This window comes from Pinus tabuliformis, chromosome 6 (genome assembly GCF_031772625.1).
Source record: "Pinus tabuliformis cultivar Carrire ecotype Pingquan chromosome 6, CPIR1, whole genome shotgun sequence".
In the NCBI taxonomy this organism is placed as follows: domain Eukaryota; kingdom Viridiplantae; phylum Streptophyta; class Pinopsida; order Pinales; family Pinaceae; genus Pinus; species Pinus tabuliformis.
In genome coordinates this window covers 338,311,719-338,333,384 of record NC_142292.1, presented here as the reverse complement: position 1 = coordinate 338,333,384, position 21,666 = coordinate 338,311,719, and the positions used below count along the sequence as shown (strand labels likewise).

The 21,666-nt window shown below is 37.6% G+C and overlaps 1 protein-coding gene across 1 annotated transcript in view; it reads right to left on the bottom strand.

Annotated features, from left to right (window-relative positions):
- The window catches only part of LOC149258679 (thermosome subunit gamma), a 76,227-nt gene extending 56,674 nt beyond the window's left edge, over positions 1 to 19,553 (bottom strand). The window contains exons 1-2 of the mRNA XM_089415723.1: positions 18,986 to 19,553; positions 18,547 to 18,584 (exon numbers count right to left, since the gene is read on the bottom strand). Of these exons, the coding sequence (XP_089271849.1) occupies positions 18,547 to 18,584; positions 18,986 to 19,396 (449 nt within the window). The 5' untranslated portion in view covers positions 19,397 to 19,553. The remainder of the gene's footprint in view (positions 1 to 18,546; positions 18,585 to 18,985) is intronic.
- Positions 19,554 to 21,666: the final 2,113 nt, after the last annotated feature.

The window sequence follows — 21,666 nt, the reverse complement described above, 5'->3', positions numbered from 1 at the left end:
GAGGATGCCACTTGGGAGAGTGAGAAAATTTTGCAGCATCTATCACTTCAATTGCTTGAGGACAAGCAACATTTTGCCGAGGGAGACTGTAATATTCCTAATTAGCCATGGATAATTGGAATATTCGATTTTGCTCAATTTTTGCCTTCTACAGTTATTTGTAAATAAAAAGGTGAGGAAAAGGGGACATAACTCACTTTTAGAATAAAAGTCACTTCCTAGTAGCACAACGTTGTGACTTAAAGGGGAGCCAAGGGGGCCAAAGGACCACGCAGAGATGGGGCCCACGCAGACACTTGGAGGGACTGTGCAGATGGGAAAAGGAACACGTGGCAAGAGGAGATTATGTTGGAGGAGGTGAGCCTTGGGATTGAGAGAGGCCAATGCTATAAAGGAAAGAGGAGCCTCCTCATTTTGGCATTCGATTATGAGCATTTGAGCTAGTCACTTCGACTTGGAGCACACTGGCTATTTAGCCTGTCTGCAGCACAGTTTAGTGCACTGAGTGTCTCCATTCGGAGATTTCACCCTTAGCCCCGGGGGACTTCAAGTGCCTACTCGGGCAAGGTATTTTCAGCAATCTTTTTGCAGTAGTTTTATTCTTTTGCATTGAGGTGGAGCTGAGCATTGGAGGACTGCGCAGTCTTGAGAGAGAGGGATGCAGTTCTTCTGGGAGCAGTTCCGGGTTGAGGATTTGTGGAGGAGTTGAGCTGGTATATTGAGCAAGGGATCAGCTCTTGCATATTGGAGGATTTTGGCAACATTTTAGGCAGTATTTTGGAGGATTCTACTCAGTGGCAGAGTAGGGCCTTGAGGGATTGCGTGATTCCCCAAGGGGGCGATTTTCGGGGGTTGGCCATTTCAGAAAAGCTTTCTGGGTTTTGATGGGTTTCTGAGTAGAGGCGGATTCTAGAGTTTCAGCATTTTCTGAGGAGGGGAACAACCCCAAATCCTCATTTGATTTCCAGCAATAGCAACAGCACGGCAGTTCTCCAGCAGCATCCACGCAGTTCAGAGAGAGGCCATTCCTTTTCTATTCTGAGTGCATTTCTTCACTTGCCTGGGGCAAGTCGAAGTGCCATCCTTCTGATCACCTCCTATACTCATTCCATTACTTAGTATAATAAAATGGCTTAGCATTTCTCTCTGCATTTCTCGAGTATCTGCTTATATTTCATGTTTGCATTATTATACGTTGCACCACTGTTATTTTTATCATTTTGAGTTTCCCAGTTATTATATCATTTGTGCGTATTTGGTTGGAGTTTACTGGGGTTTGGGGAATATCTCTGAAACGGGATATTACACCGCAAAGGTAAGTAATAGTGTTAAGTTTTCGGTGCTCATACACTCATCGAGGAACATAGGAAGTAACCAAATTCAAAACTTGTATAAAGGATCGAATTCTCCTCAAGGATGCCTATCCAAACCAAACTAACCAATCCTTACACTTTGCAAGTTCTTAAGAAATGCCCTAACCACAGGGCCGAAAGTCTAAATGGGAGGACAGAGGGTTGTAATGCCTTAACTAGTATCAATTGTGATAAAAATGAACTAAACTTTGGAGTAAATTTTTTGCAGTCAAGCCCTAATCCCAAATAGATCCTTGTTGTTCCAAAAATGTGCCCTAACGCCAAAAAAAATCCACAGGCCTACGACCCAGCCTGCGCTCAACAAATGGTCAACAATTCATCACACAATTAAGAAAAGACTTACCCCAAAAGGCCAAGTAATTCGTTGCCCTAGCTACCTCAAGAACCTTAGAATTTTTTGTTGGTCTACTTCAGGTAGGAAGAAAATCACAAAGTTTCCACAGCTATGTCGAAGTTTCAAAGATATGTTTGAGAGAGTTTGTTGATGTGTTTTGAGAGATAGATTAGGCCTTGTTTTATAGGCTTGAAAGGACATCTAATGAGTTATACGTTAGAGGAAGGGAGGGGTTTCATTAGGTACATCTTTAGGGCATTAAAATTTTAAATAAAATATGCCTTGTAACTTAATCAAGAGAGACGTTGCCATTAAAATGATTAGATTAGACTTGTAAATTGAGGAAGGGACACTCCTTATGAGTGAAGGTAGTTTGATGCCATTTCTTAATATAATTGTTCTTTTCAAACCTTAAGTTAGATGTTTAATAAATTTAATTTAATTTAGTAATTGTTAATAACTTGCTTACTAAACTCTAAGTAATTGTATACTAACCCTCTTTGGTGTATTTTGTAGGTGGCACATGAGTGCATTAAGTCAATGATTGGTTTACTACCTTTGGTTCTTGAAGTTATTCAACTTATACATGGTGAGATTACTGTGAGAATCCCTGCCATATATTGAGAACCATTGGTGAATAAGGTGTCATGTCTCTAACCCCTGGGGTTTTAGCCCAAAAAACTGGGTCTTCAACTTCAAATTCAATTTTCTCTCAAACCAAGAGGAACCACAAGGCGTACCATATATCAATGGAAACATCTTTTCGAGAAGAATCTAACAACATAGATCTTCGGACCAAACTCAATGATTTGACCTACAAAAACCCTCGACAAAGTCAGGGTACATCCTTAGTCTACGGAACCCAAACCCTAGGACTTGTGTTTTCAACCATCCAACAGTATAACTGCTATCTTGATGTAATTTGACAATTACTAAGAAGCATTCATTAACCATTTGACATCAATGACTGGTGTTTTTGGTTAAAGTCAAACCCAGTCAACTCCATGGGTTGACATCAATGACAGCCCCATGCAACAACTTCTCCAATGTCAAGAAAGTAGCTCCAATGAACAAGAATACTCCATAGGTCACATCTTCACCAAGAAACAAGAAGGCCGAAATTTCTCTAAGGAGGGTTGAAATAGTCCAAGATATGGTGATGATTAACAATGATCCTCTTCTCTATCTATATGGGGAGGATGAGTTCTAACTATTTGCCTACAAGCCCCTAATGACAAGTAAAATTACAAAAGTGCCTTGGGTTACAAGCCAACCCACTAGCTCTCAACATAAATGCGAAGAAAATCCCACACATGTGAGTTGTGAGGCCTCTAGTACTGACGTCATCCATAAAGAAGGCTCCAAATGTCATGCCTTGGTGCTACAAGGTGTCAAATGTGGTGTAGTAGCATCTAAAAACCATGATTTGAGGGTTGGCCCTCAAATTCTCATCAATAGCTTTTTATGGTCCCAAAATCCAACTAGGGCACCACAAAGGAGTTTCCATGGGTCTCTAGCTACTCATAATGCTCATCTCTGCTCCAACGTTGAGGCCTTTCCAGGTGCTACTAGTCCTCCCAAGTCTTTAAAGGTGAGACCATCCTCATCTAGGCCCTGAATCTGCTACCATCCCTCATATGGTGCTAAGGTTAGCCAAGGGGCATGTTGCATCTAGATGTATCATCCTGAAGAATCATCAAATGTAGCACAAAGTGGTAGAACGTAGTAGGTGCAAGAGGTGCCCAACGTCATGTGTAATGTGCTACCGTCGCTTGGAGGCCCAAGGCTCTCAACGCTTCACTTGTGAGTGCCATTATACTTCTCAAATGGCTTAGGTACCTGTGGGTAAGCTACCCCAAGACATGGGTTGTTGAACCACCTGAAAATCCCAACACAAATTCTAGTGAAAGCAATCAATCATTAGGGACAATAATCGTTATTGCATCTAAGTGAACCAAGCTTGAATATAATGGATTATTTAACTTCAAATAAGGATTCCCTTCCAAAATCAAGGCCTTGAAGTCGCAATGGTGTTTTCTCAAATAGGAGTGGCTAATGGACAACCCTATTAGGGGTTTCCAATACCCAAGGGGAAATAACATTTTCTCAGTGCACCCATCAATTGATAGGTGTTAGTGAATCATGGCACACATGGGAGAAGACTTCATGGCAAGTGCCATGGTCAAAGGGGCCAGTATAATGGAGATCTACATCCCGAGTTTATAGATGTGAGGAGGGAGCAATCTTGGATGCATGAGATACCAACTCGGACTTTGTTTTTCCACCCCTCGAGTGTGCCTTTTGCTTTTGCTTGATTTTTCTCCTTGTATCACTACTCATAGCTCAAGGGTTAGAGCTTGCTTTGAATAATATAGTAGTTGTATTACCCCTTATTGAAGAGTTGTTTCATCACTTATCAAGGTTAGGACATGCAAGGGTTCCTTTTTAGGATCTAATGGAGCAACATGTGCTCAGGAACCATGTGATAGCCATAATGAGTGAGGTAGAGCTCATGCTAGGCTCATGCTAGGCTTTTGCACACGTGCTAATGTGTATGTCCCTCGCCATATTTTGCATTTTGACATTTCTTACTTTTGATTTTGTTTTATGGCCACGATATGCTCTTTCTTTTTCTTTCAGCTGCGTCAACCTCCCAGGGTAAAGTTTCCAAGCCATACCCAAGTATGAGAATATATGGGTGCCAAATCCCAAAGAACCAATGGTTAGTTGACCCCGAAGAATGGATGTGAGATAAGGGCTTGTAATGTATAACATAAAGTGGTAAGTATGGAATAGGGATAAATGGAACTACGCCATCTCAATTAGGGCTTCCTAAGTAGTGCCCCTCCTATACCCATTGGGCCATTAGGATAGGTCCCACTAGACTAGGATCGAAAATTAACCCCCCATTTAAGGTGAGAGAACAAGATCACAATCAAGACCTCCCCTTCTTCTAGTCACCCCATAATCCATATCAAAAGCCCAAATACAAACAATCCTAAGCACCCAATTGCAACATGATTAAATCATTAAAGTACCTTTTGATTGGAAGCCCACCTTTGTCCATGTGCTCATGTTGGATGAGTGAGAAGCATATGGCTGATACAAGTGAGGGAGATATAATGGCATGTCATCGACTAGTGGTGGCTATCAGGGATCGTTGGTTGGCCAACTGTCTATTGGGAATAGGAGAAAAAATTTCTCCTAGGGGTTACACATTTTGGTGGGTAACGGCAGGTACTTTGATCATTTTGCAATCGGTGCTTATACTTGTTTGTTTTGGGCATTTCGTGTGGATAAAGGGTGATCTGGAAGACTGACTGACCTTGATTGTAAATTCGTTCTCTCACCTTACTAGAGGAGTTAATCTTTAGCCCTATTCCAATCGGACCTCCCTTAAGGCCTTAGGGTTATAAGAGGGGAACTACTTGGAAAACTTGAATTGAGATAGAGTATTCATTATACCCTACACCCTTAAGGCCTTAGGGTTATAGAGGGGCACTACTTGGAAAACCGGAATTGAGATAGCGTGTTCATTATACCCTACACCACACTTTGACACTTTCCATCACACATTACAAGCCCCATATACCACATCCATTCTTTGGGTCCAACTTGCCATTAGTTCTTTAGGATTTGGCACCCACATGTCCACACTCCTTGAGTAGGGCCTAAAAACATTGCCTTGGAGGTTAATTCAACTTAAAGAATGGAAAATCATATCATGGCCACAATAAAAGAAAAAGAAGAAAATCAAAATGCAAAAGATGGTCGAGATATAAGTTAGTACATGGGCAAAAGCCTAGAATGAGCTCTACCCTCCTCATTAGCCATCACCCAGTTCCTGAGCACATGATTCTCCTTCACATTAAAACGAACCCTTGCATGTCCCAAACTTGTTGAGAGATGAACTATCTCATCTAAGGGGTAATGTAAAATGCTACATCATAAAGAGCAAGCTCTAACCCTTAATCTATGCACCATAATACAAAGCATTATCAAGAAGAAGTAAAAGGCACACTAAACGGGTCTTATGCCTCCACAATTGCTCCCTCCTTTACATTCCTACACTCAGGATGTGGACTCCCCATTAGTTGGTCCCCTTGACCATGGCACTTAGCCATGAAGCCTTTTCCCCTTCATTGTCACATATTTACACTAACACCTATTGATTAAGGGGTTGACCTTGGAAATGTCACTTTCCCTTGAGGGTTAGAAGCACCTAATAGGGTTGACCATTAGCCACCTCTATCAAGGTAGAAAAGATCTTTACGAGACATGATCTAGTTAGATATTGGAAGGTGATCCTTGTTTGAAGTATTAATATGCCCCTAACATCCATGTTTGGTCCACTTAGATTCTCATAAGATCTTAGTCTTTGATGGATGGTTGCTTTCACTTGAGTTCATGTTGATTTTTTCAAGTTGTTCGCAGCATCCCATGCCTTTATGATACCCACTCCACAAGTACCTAGGCCTTTTTAGAGAGACAAGTGGCTTGACAGATGCAACATTGAGAGAGTTGGGCCTCCTGATGAATTAAGTAGATGTCACATGTCCTAAAGCACCCTTAGGACCCAAGAAATTTGTCTACTTTAATCCAGCATTGAGGATTCCTGATGATGGCACCACTAGACCTAGCATGCCCCCAGGCTAGCCTTGACACAACCTGATGGGCATAACTTGATTCAAAGCCCAGATGAGGATGGCCTTCCATTGAGAAAATTAGGAGCACTTGTTGCACTTGGAGAAGCCCTAACGCTGGAAAGAGAAGGCCTTGTTTTGACAAGTGGAGATCCATGGAGATGACATGATGGCATCCCATCTAGACATGGGACCTGAGAGGTGGATTTGAGGAGAATTTAAGGGAATTTCTTCAAGCTTTGGATGATCCTAACATCACGACACTTTTTCATACCTCATTTCACCATGGCATGGCATTTAGAGCCATAAAAGGGCATGACATCAATATTTCTAGAGGCTATGGTTCACACATGTGGGCAATTATGGTTCAATTTGTCACTTAGCTAGTGGTTTGGCTTGTAACCCAAGGTTATCTTATGTCAAACTTGTTTTAGGGGCTTCATTAGTTAGAAATTTATTGAAGTAGACCTCATATAAATAGAGGTCACCTCACTTTCATTTTCATCATTACTTGTGGAACAATTCTGCCTCTTTGAAGAATTTTAACCTAGCTGAAATAGTGTTGTATACTTGTGGAAATGTGATCTTTTGTGGAAATTTTGCTTTTGGAGACATTCTCTTGTTGTCAAAATATCATTTTGGGATAATAAAGGCTTTGTTCATGCATTTATTGTAAGTATTATGTACTGTTGAATATCTTTTTATGGCTATTACATGGAATGGTTATTGTTAGGGTTTCTATGTGCTAGTTTTGTTGAATATTTTTCTATGAAATCTTGGCAAAATATTGTATGCATTACCCCAATAGAATGTGTGATAATCCCTTGAATGAATCTTCATGTTAATCTCTCTCCAAAGATTCTATCCCCTCAAAATGATAGCTAGGGTTTTGAAAACTATCATTTTTCTTGCCCTTACTCCATGCTAGAGTTTCATTTCTCCATTAGTAGGTATCTCTCTAGACTCCATCACACAAGGATCAAGCACTAGCCTTTTCCATATATGTGACCACACCATATAAACTTCTTTAAATTCAAATTTTCTACCTATTCTTAAATTTTTGACCCTTTAAAGCAAGTCGCTACGCTAGGGTTAGGGTCGAATTCAACTAGTAGGAGTGTGTTTGCCTTTAGGAGGGTTCTACACATGGTTTATGCTTCATTGCATCAAAATAGCCTCTCCCATGGTGAATTCTTCCATTTTAGGGCTGACATCACAAGACCTATGTAATTTTTCCCCAAGGGTAAACCCTAACTTAGCCCTAGGCTTCAACTTGAGGCTTTTTGAAGGCTAGTTGTTCCAAATATTGATCATCTCTATCTTGTCAAGCCTTTTATTTTCCTTTTGTACCTTGGTAAGCCTATTATCCTTGCTTATTCACTAAACCCTAGGTCACTTGTGCCCTAGATAGGTCTTTGGAAGGCACACTTTTCCTTGTCCTTGTTGGTTTGAGACTTTTCCTTAAGCTAAGTGTCTTTCCTTAGCCTATCCTTGTCACCTCCAAGGCTTAGACTTTGAATATCTATTAGGTGACCTACATAGGGAAGCCTCCCTTTTGGTGAAAACCCAGTTAAGAGCATGGCCTACCATAGTAAGGTTGGAAGGATAGGCGTCCCGTTGGAGTCTGGGATCCTGGCTCTAGTTTTGATGGTCTTCAGACGTCTCAGTTCTAGGTTGAACTATGAGTTCCTGATATATGTGGCTTGCAAGCTATTGCATATATCTGGGGGAGGTTGCTTGTTCCACATCAAAATTTCCGTTAAATGAAAAAATCCAATAAAGAGCAGGAGGTGTTGGTTCTTGTGACAGTGACCTCCAACTCATAGTGTAATCCCTTTGTCTAGTCCTTGTCTTGTGAGGCAATGTAGAAGTTTATTTGAAATTTTTGGTAATCATTACATGTCAAATCCTTTATCCTTGAACTCCCCAAAAAACCTCCTAGTGAGCCTTTTTCTAGTGAATTTTTTCCCTCATAAAATGGTATCTAGCGTTAAAAAGTGAAAATTATGGTTTCCCCCCTTACTCCCTATTGCCTCAAAATCTATTCCTTGTCTTGTGAGGTCTCTCACAAGACCTGCTAGATTTTGAGGCAATAGGGAGTATGGGGGAAAACCATAATTTTCACTTTCTAACTCTAGATACCATTTTATGAGGGGGAAAATTCACTAGAAAAACGCTCACTAAGAGGTTTTCTAGGGAGTTCAAGGATAAAGGATTTCACATGCAATGATTACCAAGAGTTTCCAATAAACATCTGCATTTAGACAAGGAACAATCTAGAAACCCTAGCAATATTCCATTACATGTAAACCATAAAAGATGTGCAACAAAAATACTCACAATTTATCCAAGAACATGCCTTATTTAAATCCCAAAATGATGTCTCCACAACAAGGACTAGTCTCCAATAGCCAAAATCCACATAAGATTACAACACAACAATTCGAGCTCTTCTAGAGAGGCTGAAATCCATAAATGTGATGATAAACAAATGAAAGAGGTGATCATCATTTTATATGAGGTCTATCACCTTTAATAATCCACTAAAATCCCCTAAAACAAGTTTGATTTTGAGTAAACATTAAGTAAAATTGTGTTGCAAGCCAACCCACTAGCTCAACAACAAAATATGTCAATAAATCCCACATATATGAGCCATAAGCCTTTCAAAAGGATGACATCATGCCCTTTTAGGGCTCAAAATGCTCCAACAATGCATTGGAAGGGCTACAAGGGTCTCCAAGCATCATGATCAACCTCAATTTGAGGGAAGGTCCTCAAATCAAGCCTCAAAGCATCTCCATGTGTTCAAAAGCCAGCTACAGAGGCCCTGCGTTATCTCTATGGGTGCCAAGTAGACAGTGTAATGTGCTCTCTCTCCAACATTGGGGCTCCATCAAGTGCAACAAGCCCTCCTCAATCATCCTGGTGGATAACCATCCTCATTTGGGCTCTGGATCAAGGCATGCCCATCAAGTAGTGTCAAGGCCAACTTGGGGGCATGCTGGGTCCATTAGTACATCATCAAGAATCCTCCATGCTAAGCAAGAGAAGCTCAACATTCTAGCATCTCAGGGTGCTCTGGGGTGCCTATTGACCACACTTTGTCAACATGTCCAAGGAAGCAGAATGCAAAGATGCAAAGAAAGTTTTTCAAAGTTCAAAGTCATCAACTAGCACATTGTATCATTGTAAACCCAATTTCTACAAGTTATATTGTAAATGATGCTAGTATGACCGTCTATTTATGTAACAACACCTAGGTAAGCCTCTGATTTTGGCAACGGATTTCATCTTTAGAAGTTTTTTAACCTCACCGAATTATGTGTGTTTCTAAACACGGATAATCGACAGAGTTTTTCTTCAACCTTAAACCCCAAAGCTAGAGTGGAATCTCTTGACAAGATCTTAAGTGAGTCCTAGTGTTATATCGAGTCTTTGTAAAAGTGTGTTTGGGAATAATTTAAACATATCTGGCTAAATTATTTTATTATAAACATACTTGGTCTATACTAGATCATATTGTGTCTCAGAATTGGGTAATGTCATGAGGGTTTATGTGTAAAAGTATATTCACCCTTTGAGGGTTGAATTAATTGTAATATCTTGATGTAAAAAAATATTTTAGTGCATGGTCACTCGTACTTAGACACCATGGCTAAAATATTTGAGGGTGGAAAAAATATTAATCCCCTCTAGTGTCAATTAATTAATTTTTCTAGCTAAATAAAATTAAAGTCTGAGCCCCGAGGGATAGCTCAAATGGTCGAGTTCCCGTTGATAGTACTCTCCCGATTTGGGAGGTCATGGGGTCAAATCTCCTCGACGCCCTCGGGGTTAGGCCTGATTTGGCCGACCGGCAGTTCCCTTCGGGTGGAGCTGCCCCGCTTCTCACTGTGGACGTAGCGGCCCACCTCCGGTGCCCCGTGAACCACATCGAAAAAAAAAATTAAAGTCTTAAGCCAAAAAATTAATTAATTTTGAATCAGAAATATAGAGAAATTAATTTCTCTCCACGTGGAAAATAATAAAAAAATCATGGGCCAAAAAGAAGCCAAATTTTGGAGGTCCTCCACCAAGGCAAAAATGGATATTTTAAGAAAAATTGAGCCCTTGGACCTTGGTGGTTAAGCAAAGTCAAATTTTTGAGAAAATTAATCCAAAATATTAATTTTTGGATTAACTAAAATGGATTTTAAGAAAAATTCGAATTTTTCCTCAAAATTTAATATTCAACGGTGAAGATTAATAAATCATCAAGCTATTTTCAACGATCAAGATTATTTTGGCAGGGATCAAGCCAACTAGCTGTGATTTTCCACTTTGAGGGATTTCTCTATAAATAGAAGTCATTTCTATGTGATATCTTTGGACGATGTAAAATTTTTATAAAGTTGGTAATGAGCCATTGCTCCGCTGAGAACATTTCTATATCATAATCGAAAGACTTTGGGATTCAGTTCATGGTGTTTCTCTTCCACTGATTTGTGGTACGTGCTAGTTATGTGTTTTCCTATATTGTGCTAAAATTTCTATGAACTTTTATTTCATTTGTCGGTGATAAGAGCATTTTATTGGTAAAATATTTTTTTATCTTAAGTGATCTGATTCAACATATGATCTAACAGTTCTACTTGAGAAATATTATAGAGATTTGCAGGTACACTGGCCCTTGGGCTCCAAGTCCATAGACTGTGGGGAAGAGTCGACTATGTTTGATCTCTAAGATTTCTACATGGTATTTTAATTTTGTAGGAGGGTTTTTGGCCAATATTCAAATTTTTCAAAAAAATGTATTCATCCACTGCTATTACTCAAAAATTATTTCTCCAATTTTATTTTTTTTAATTTGCAAACATTGTACATTTGTAAATAATTTCTAGTTAAACTGTAAAATTATTTGTAAATTATTTCTAACCTATTTGTTTTGCAGCAACTGGGGTTTGATTATTTTTTGGGGTTTTATTTTTTGTATATATATTTGGGGTTTTGGCATTTTGATTCATTTGTGCAGGTGAACTTCAAGTTAATCCAAAGATTTAACTGGGGTTTTGAGGCATATCTAGGCCTAGGAAGGCAAGATCTAGCCTCCATTCATCCCCCAGGCCCAGCGTCCAGCAATTTGGTAGTGATTATTCGACATTTTGGTATTTTGCAGGGTTTGAAATTATTTTTTAAGGCCAGCCCTTCCAGCCCTAGCCGTGAGCCTCTAAGGGCTTCTTAAGTCCTCGGCCTCCCTCTAAGGGCTTCTTAAGTCCTCGGCCTCCCTCTAAGGGATTCTTCCGGCCTCTTGGAGGCCTCGGCCCCCTTCCTTTATTCCCGTCGCAACCCTTTTAGGGCTCTCCCTTCTAGAGGCAGCCCTTTAGGGCTAAGCTGCAGCCCTTGGGGGGGCTTGCGGCAAGCCTTAGAGGCATACTCCCTTGAAGTCGCAGGCCTTTTAGGCCTCTTCCCAGGCAGCCGCAGGCCTTAGAGGCATTGCAGCCCTAGGTCGCAGGCCTAGGTGGGCATTTAGCCCTAGCCACTAGCCCTATTGGGTCTTTCCCTTGCATCATTGGGGTTTTGGGGCTTGGTTGTGGGGTTTTGCAGCATTTATTGAGCTAATTTTTTTGGTTGTAGGCTTGGGGCATCATTGAAAATTATTTGACATTGGTTTATGATCATTTGAATCAAAAAATTTGGTTTATTTGGCTAGCACTTGGTTTTGCAGATTAACTAGCCTCTTGGGCTAGGGTTTCAAGGGCCAAAGTTGGCAAGGCCTCAACCAGCCATTAGTGCCCTAGTTGCAGTCCTAACAGGGTTGATCTATTTATTTTCAGCTGACAATTTGTGTTGCAGGTCATTGGTCCAAGTCTCAAGCTCATTGAAGGACAATCTAGCTACCAAGTAGGCCTCTAGGCCTCTTGGTTTGCCTCTCTTTCCTCCATTTTTCTCTCTGTTTTGCTACAGTCATTTTATGCAGTCATATAACTCAAATTAATTCATTAAAATGGACTAAAAAATCACTTGAAAATCACTCAACCTAATTAGCTTATCATTGGAGCCATTTGGGCATTAATAATTTGGCACCTTGTTGTTTTCTTAAGGATTGAATCACTGATTTTCTAAATTGTTTCAAGTCTGATATACATCACTTAGAGGTCTGCTCTGAACATAATAAATCTGATCTATAATTTTAAGTAATCTCATAATCATTGGTGATCATTGGAAAGTTGAATGCATAAATTTTCTAGCTTATTTTGGGCATTGAACATTGTCTTTTGACTGCTGATATAAAATTACAGACCTTTGAATACAAGGTTGCAGCGATAATAAATCACAAATAAGTCTCTAAAATTGGCTACTAGACTCTTGTAATTCATAATCATTTGTGGTTGAAGTGATTTGAGCTGAATTTTGGTCATTGGCATCTAGTTTCACTCTTGCATCCTCGCACACAAGTGCTCTAATCAAGTTAACAAGTGTTTGATTTAATTGGCAAAATTGCTCTAAGTGACATTGTTCGTTTGTGTAGCATCGAATGTGTTCTAGCCACGAAATTTTGTCGAGAGGCTAGAATACATGAAATCTCCAAAACCTAGAAATCGTTTCTAGAAATCCCGCCTAGAAATGACTTAATTAAATTATTAACTAGTTTTTAAATATTTCCTAAGTCTAAACTTGAAAAATATGGTTAATTAATCAATATTGATTAAGTCAAGGAGGGAATCATCTAGAAACTCACGTGAATCAATACAGAAATGATCCTAGCCATCAATTATGTTTTAATCTTGGTCGTTGGTGCTCCAACAAAGGATTGTAAGGAGGTTGATGTGGTGATGGAGAAACACTTCAGCAATTTGATTTCTAAGCAGATCGATTTCCAAAGTAGCAGCAGTCAGTGGCCACAGAGAGAGCTAGAGATCAAAGCAATGAGAGAGGGGCAGAGACAATGAGGCTGGAGGAGGCATTCCAAATCCAGCGAGTGCATTTGTAGAGAGGCAGAAGAGCCACAAAGAGGTTGACGCAGGGGCAGTGCAGCAGTCTTTAGAGGTAAGATCGATTCGCTGAGAGGGAGAGACATTTTCCGTTCTAGAGCCCGGGAAGGAGTCCCAGAGTATCAGAGAAGCATCTTTCTAGTCAGCAGAAGGCAAAACGACTTCATAAGAGACCAGTCTGAGGCTAGACATCCAGCAGGTCGCGCAGAGCAACGTAGAGGCTAACGCAGAGGGTCAAAGGGCCAAGTTTCTGAAGGCAAGTCAAGCTGAGAGATTGCCTGTGGGGTGAGGAAAATTCCTCACTAGATTTTTGCCAGTATTTTTCTTTGTAGGATAGCAAGATTTCGGCATCCAGCCGTACTCATAATTTCTCACTGCTGCATAATAATAAAACCCTCGGCTGTTGCACCAGTTTTCCCAAGTTGGGTTTTTTTGACGACTTTTGTCCAAAAATAATTGTGTTATTTTTATGTGTGCTAGCATTTTTCAGTTTCCAGCGCATTATTTTTCTGTAGTATTTTATTTGTGAAGGTTGCAGTGTATTTATTTCAATATTTGTCATAGTAGATAAATTGTTAATTAATTAACAGTTAGGAGAAATAATATCAGTTGCTGCAATACGATTATGTTTGAGGAATTTTCACAAACATTGTAGATTAATGCTCCTAGCTTCTCAATGTTATAATGATCATTGATTCATTGCTCATTAGTGAATTAGATATCTCTTGTGGATCTCATAATCAAGTCTAATCATAGTTGTGATAAGAGAATATAATTATGTATTTGATTGGCATATTGGTTGTTCATTGATTTTAAATCTTGAAGTTACTAATTGTATCAAAGTAGTAGCATTGAACTTAGTATTATTTGTCACATTTTTTGGCACCGTTAAATTTAAGCACTTTTCTCTTATGGTTGAGATTGTTATTAATCTAATTGTCTAAGTATTTCATTTTTAGTAATTGAAAGATCGTTGTAATTGAATACTTAAGTAATTAAGTGATTTCACCTTAGGAGCACTCATACATCTCTTGCACTTGCATACTAGGATTAGTATCTTGTACTAATTAATTTACTTGCAAGCATAAGCTTGGTCGATAGAAATATAGGCCCACCTTTTTCATCTAGCATGAGGAGTCTAGAAACTCTTTAGTGGTTAACACGATGACCTTGCAGTCATCAAAGCCACAGTCTCTACAGCACCGAAGGCATCGGGTGGTTAGAATCCCATGGGAGCTATCATTAACCAAGCCTCATCTTGCTTCCCCCCTGGTTTCTCTCTCACAACCTACTCTAGAGACTAGCTTCAAAACAATTAAGGGAAGGGACACAATAAGAATAGCCATATAACCTAAAATTAACCAAGATTCTACATTTCACCTAGTTTGTAGGATTTGCGTTTGATATAGGATAGTGAAGCATCCTTAAGCAACAACTGTTCATTCGATTACATGGTAATTAATTGTAAAAGCAAGTATTTGACTCCATCTAAGGCACTGGTCTTTCAAGGAAAATCTAATCTAATCTTTAAAGAACTTGCTAATTCAACCAAGTCGCTAGGTCATTCAGTTGTGTCTCCCAACAAGTCTCTCATCTTCACCTTTGATAGGGACTACCCCCATAGCTTGTTGTAGGGAGACAACTAGAACGGAGAGGGCAAGGATCACAGTGACAGTGCCCACCCTGAGTGTTGTCACATCTTGCCTATACAGTTTGGACGACAATAATGCCCATCAACTGCTAAGATCATCCAACTGCCCAACGCTCTGCTAAATATGGGCAACACTACATTTACAAGGTCATCATACTCTCCAGAAGTGAAGTATGGCCTAGGCATCATGTGGAATATGAGTGGAATAAGGTGTCCCCGAGGCCTTAGCTACTCTAAACCACTTGGCAAAATCATCTCAAACTCAAGTGAGAGTAACCATCCATTAGAGCCTAAAACCATAGATGCACCTCAGTGGCCATACTTAGTGTTAAGGGCATATTAATACTTCAAGGTAGGAGCACCATAAAATATCTAACTAGATCAAGTCTCGTAAAGGTGTTTTCGACCTTTGTAGAAGTGGTTAAGTAGTCAACCCTATTATTAGGTGCTTCCAGTCCCCATGGGGAGACGGCATTTCCAAAATAAACCCTTCAATCCATATGTGTTAGTGTAAGAAGATGGAGATGGAGGGGAAGGACTTCATGGCCAAGTGTCATGGTCAAGGGCCAGGCAATGGGACTCAGGAGTCCATATCCTGAGTGCATAAGATGTAATGGAGGGAGCAATCGTGAAGGCATGAGTTATCTCTCTCGGCCTGCTTTTTCGACCCTTCCAATGCATTTTTTTCTTCTTTTTATAATGCTTTTTAAATGGTGCATAGCTCAAGGATCAAAGCTTGCTCTTTATGATATAACATTTGTTTAACCCTTCAAGATGAGACAATTTCTCGCTCATCAGGGTTGGGACATGTAAGGGTTCTTTTTGATGAGATGGAGCATCTAATGCTCAAGAACTGAGTATCAAAAGGAACCAGGTGATGGCTAATGAGTAGAGTAGAGCTCATGCTAGGTTTTTGCCCATGTGCTAACTTTTTCCCAACCATATTTTGCATTTAAACTTTTCTCTTTTGTGTTGTGGCCATCTTATACTTTTTCATCCTTTAAGTTGCATCAACCTCCAAAGCAAAGTTTTCCAACCCAAGGCGAGGATGTGGATGTGTGAGTGCCAAATCCCAATTAACCCATGATATTTAACCCAAAGGATGGAGATGATATTAAAGGAAATGATGTGACATGAAAAATATTTAAGTATGGAAAAGAGTAATGGACATGCTACTTCAATCCGAGTTTCCCAATTAGTGCCCCTCCTATGACCCTAAGGCCTTAGGGGAGGTCCCACTAGACTAGGGTTAAGAATTAACCCCCATAGTAAGGTAAGAGAACAAGTTTACAGTCAAGATTGGGCAATCATCCAGATCGCCCCGTAATCCATGTTAAAATGCCCGAAACCATTAAGTAAAAGCATTCGACTGCAAAATGGTCAACATACCTGTTGAGTGGTAGGCCACCTTCATTCAAGAGGAATGTTGGATTGTGAGAGGTGCATGACCAATGCAAAAGGTAGAGAAAATTGGCATATCATCATCAATGAGTAAATGTGTAGGGCTGCTAGCTAGATGGCTATCCAAGATAGGAGAATAAGTTTTCTCCTCTGGGGTTACCCATTTTGGTGGGTAACAAACACCATCTAATTTTGATTAAACTACCTAATACAAGCCTTAAAATATGGCAAAAAAAAAGCTTAACATACCTAGTCAATGATTTTGGCTTGAGTGAAGGGTACAATTTTGCTAAGACGATGATAAAGGAGTTCAACAATTAACGCCACCAATATTGGGGTATATAAATGGCTTGGTATTCTTGATTAAATGCCAATCTCATACCCTCATATATGATAGGCTCCAATGAAAATGTTGCAATCCTACCAATCCTGAAATACTGAAAATTGTTAAATCCGTTGAACTTGAATGGGATATGAAATTCTACTTTCTCCATGTGAAATGCAATAATGTTGGAACCTTTCTCAAACATCTGAAACAATTAATAATAATGTTAAAATTTTAATTTAAAAGAAAGATAAAGGAACTGTCAACCAAGTAAAAAATCAATTAAACCATTTTGGAAACACATTGTACAAACGATGATACAGCCTTGGAAACACAGTTTCAAATCGTACAAAATGCATATCCCTCTTGTGGGACAAGTGTGTATGACATGAAACACGTTTCTAAGGTGTACCATGTGCATTTCCATGTTTTAATATGGAAACATACAGGCTACGGCCCTCCCCTAAGTGTTTCCTGCAACATAGGTTCGTTCCTTGTTTTTTCATTTGGCATCTCTAGCTTTTGTTCCACCGCAATAGTCAGAGTCCCTAGGTCATCAATACGCTCCAACACTCGAAGGAGTTGCCCTTCCAGACTTCCAAAAATCAATTTTCTCATGGTAGAGAATGCATGTGAACTTGATAAGGAGAATGAACAATGGATTGTCTGACATTGTTCACTTGCCAACAGAGGAGGAAACGCATGAGTCACTACAACCGGACGATGCTGATGATCTGTACCATGATGCACCACCAAAGAATAGCCATGCTTTTGATGATCTAGCCATGCTGTTGCTTTACACCTTTTGAAATTTGTGATTTTGGTTCTTGGATCTGTATATACGCCTTCTAAACATTGAAGAGTGAGTATTAATTTCAAAATTCAAATTGTTAATGGAAAATCCGTCTCAAAGTGGAGAATCTAGTTATAAATTATGTTTTCTAATTTTATTTTTAATGTTTCAATGAAATTACAAAACTGACAGATAGATCAAAATGTATAAGTTCTAATTAAAATAATTCTTCCCATTTTTCAGACAAATTTCTTGGGGTTTCCTAGTTTCCTAAAAAAAAATCTATCCCATTTTTAGGGAAAAAAATTGGTGTTTGCTAGTCTCCTAAGAAGTCTACCCCAAGTTTGCGGTAGTTTTTGGAACCTACTGTACCCAATTCCTTAATCACTTAATTTAGCAATTTTCGTTTAAAGAATTGATAGAGAGAGAATTAAAAAATAATAATAATTAGAAAATAAAAATAAAACTTCTAATTTTAAGCAATTGTCAATTTTATTAGAAACCCAACTTAAATGTTAAGATTTTTATTTTATTTTGCTAAATATATGGCGTATATTTAGCCGGCCGATGACGGAATATTCTGGTTGATTTGATGGCTGTGATGTGACTCTTATCAACGTGTTCTGATATGTATAATGTAACAAAAAAGAGGGCCCCATTAAGCTTCTGCTTGGGAACTAACCCTCCCTTTTCAAGAAAATAAAAACATAGATAACATACTTTTAAAAAAAAATAACATGTCTTCGCAATATTTTTAACTTTAACATATTTTTGGATCAAATTTGCACTTTAAAATATTCTAAGTCGAAATATATGCAAAATATATTAACTCGCTTTGAACATTAATCATAGTTTTGAACATTAAGAGGTGCTCAGAAATTTTTAAAATAAAAAACAAATTAAAAATATTATCATATGAATTTATGAAACCTGCAATACAGTCCAACGCAACAATGTCATCTGATAGAAAATATCTAATTAAAAACGGTAAATTGTTTCTATTACATGAATGTACAGCACAAATTCCTATTGATCCAGAGAAAAATACTTACTCTTTATCGGCAAGGTGCACAGCCGCTACCAGATCAACCTGCAGAACGATGATACGCATTATAAAATTATTAGCGTTTAAAGTGCAAAACTAAGAAATTTACCCAAACCCTGCATTATTTAAACACATTGCATAGGAAATTATTGGGGTGAAAAATAAAAAGAATAATATACAACGGCTAATATTATTCAGATGAAATGGTCTTTTTTCTAGTTAAAAATGCTACCTATATTTTTAAAATTTTAAATGATTAGATTTTTTTAATTAATTTATGTATTCAAACATGTATTTTAAACTCAAAAAAATTTACAATTTCACTAGAAATTATAAATTATATAAGCAAATTCCATTAAAAAACTATATCATAAATTACACTGTGCCAAATAATTACCAAATAATAAAAATATGAAAATTCGGGAGGATAATTTAATTTTTTCAACCTGGTACTGGGGTTGAAGTATCGACCATGGGAGTCGCTTGCGGTAAGTGACAACGGCAGTCTGCAGCTCTCCTTCATCCTTGCCATCGTCACGGAACCTGACAAAATTTGTAAGGGAATTGTATTCTGTAGTTTCTCCTTCCCTAAGATAAATTTCATTTTCATTCTCTCGTTCTTTCCTGGTATCGAACCACCGCGAAAATGATGTTATTTGGAGGGGTTTGCCGCGGGCACGCTCTGATATTCGCTTCGGCTGTAGCAGGGATATATTATTGTTCGTATTCCTTTTCCTGAGTCTGGAGACGGAGAATACAAAGGAGGAGACGTAGGGATCGATTCCGAGGGGATTCCGAGATTGCTTGTAAGGACGGTTGAAATTTCTATTGAAGGTAGCGGTGGAAATCATCATCATGCTGAAGCAATTTCATATGCTTTGTAATTATTTGTTTGCTGAATGCTACTACTTTTAGGGGTTGCTCCTCCAGGTGGATAGGGATTGGTCCTCCATGTGGATATGGGTCTCTTCTCTGTATGTGGCGGGTGTGGTGTAAATAGAGGCTACAACACCGCTTTTAAATCTTTCGGATTGTAAACGTTGAAAGGTGTTTACAAGGAAGAAATGATGGGATTCCCATTTGATGGGTAATCTTGGATGGCATTTGAGGGGTAATCTTGTCCATAAAATTATTTTTTTTCTAGGATGGGTTTATATTTTAAATTTCTTATTTTCGATATTTATTTTTGTCCATCAGTTGAATAGTATATATTAGATGTTTCAATATTTATTTTTGTCTATCAGTCAAATAGTATATATTGCATGTTTTTTAAATTTCTTATTTTCGATATTTATTTTTGTCCATCAGTTGAATAGTATATATTAGATGTTTCAATATTTATTTTTGTCTATCAGTCAAATAGTATATATTGCATGTTTTTTTGTCATTGTTGTTTGGAAGTGTAATCAGTTTCGTTATAAAAATTGTAAAGTGAATGGTTTGAAAGTGTTAAGAGTGAAGGGTGAATCTGTTAATTGCAAGTCTACCAAAAATTTAATGGAAAAATTGTAGATTGTATAGATGATTCATTAATTCGAAAATCAAAATCATTAGACTTTATTATATGAAGTTGAATCAATCACTTTCACTTAGGGAGATTCATTAGCCACAGTGAGAAATAATTTTTTCATGAGATTGCTTTTACACTATTCCTATCATAACATTTCTATGGTTATCCTTAAAATTCCACTACAATAGAGACTTTTTCCATTACATTTTGGATTATAATTGTATTTTATAGTTGAAGAATTCTGGCAAATACATTTTGTCCAGTTATGAATTTTATAAATAGCTTCCACTTTCGAAAACTTAAGATATATATAATTAATTAAAGTGATGAGAATTGTTATTATGAATTGTACTTAGAAATTATATAATATTTACTATTCTAATTTAACTTAATATTTGAGATATTAAAAATTACAATGGTAAAAATAAAATTGTGAGAAGTGTAAGCAAACAACCAATAAATATTTGAGTAAAAAGGAAACACGATGTTATCAAACTACTACTTAATTATAACATAGAGAGAGAGTACAAGTAATTTAAACTTATTAAAACAAGATATTTGTGAACCAAAGTCTATTTCCTATGTGTCTATGGCTTCAAGAAATTTGTAAAATGAATGAGAAGGAATATGTTTGTTCAACTTACTTACAAACCAGGAAGCTCTTAAATGTGTCTGTGAAGAGCTTTTAAATTGGAGATACTCCTCTCCTCTCCTCTCCCCTCATTAAGCTTTCCCATTGAATAACTTGGTAACTCCATAGTTACTAACAACCTACAAACAATAAATATAATTCATTAATATCAATTTGAATCAAAATAAATGAATCCATGGAAAAACAAAATTGTATTAAATATATATATGAACAATCTAAAAGATTAAAACTTACATTATTAGTGCTTGACTAGAGAGTGTATTGTGCTTCACTAGATTGATACATAGAAATGGATTACAGTTCAATTGAATATGAGAAAAAATCAAATTCTCTATTATTAATTATGGAAAAAACTACTTGTTATTTTGTAGAAAAATCAAAACTCATTTTGTATTATGGAAACATAAAATTACTAGCACAAATATTAATGTGGTTGATCAAAACGGATAATCTTATATCAAATAATTAATAATAATATTAAATAATAATATTATTATTATTAATATTAATATTAATATATTAATAAAATTATAAATAATAATATTATTAAATATTAAAAGTCAGGCTTATATTAAATAAAATAAAATAATAATATTAAAAATAATGTTAATATTAATATTAATATTAAATAATAAAATTCAACATCAAAACTCATCGTTATATTATGGAAACATAAAATTATTATGTTAAAATTATTTATTATCTTAAAGATTTATTGGATTATACTATATGTTGACTTTCCAATTTTAAGAGTTAGAATTACAATTTATCTCAAAATTAAAGTGGACAAATAAAATTATTTTAAAGTCCACGAGGTTAAAGATAGTCTATGGGACAGATTGCTTCTTCACATGGTTGATGTGTTCAACCCTTTTCCTGTGAAGCCTCACAATAAACATTCTGAGCTTCTCGACAAACCCTTCACTAAATAGATTATCCCAAGAGCTAGCTGCCATAATATCTGT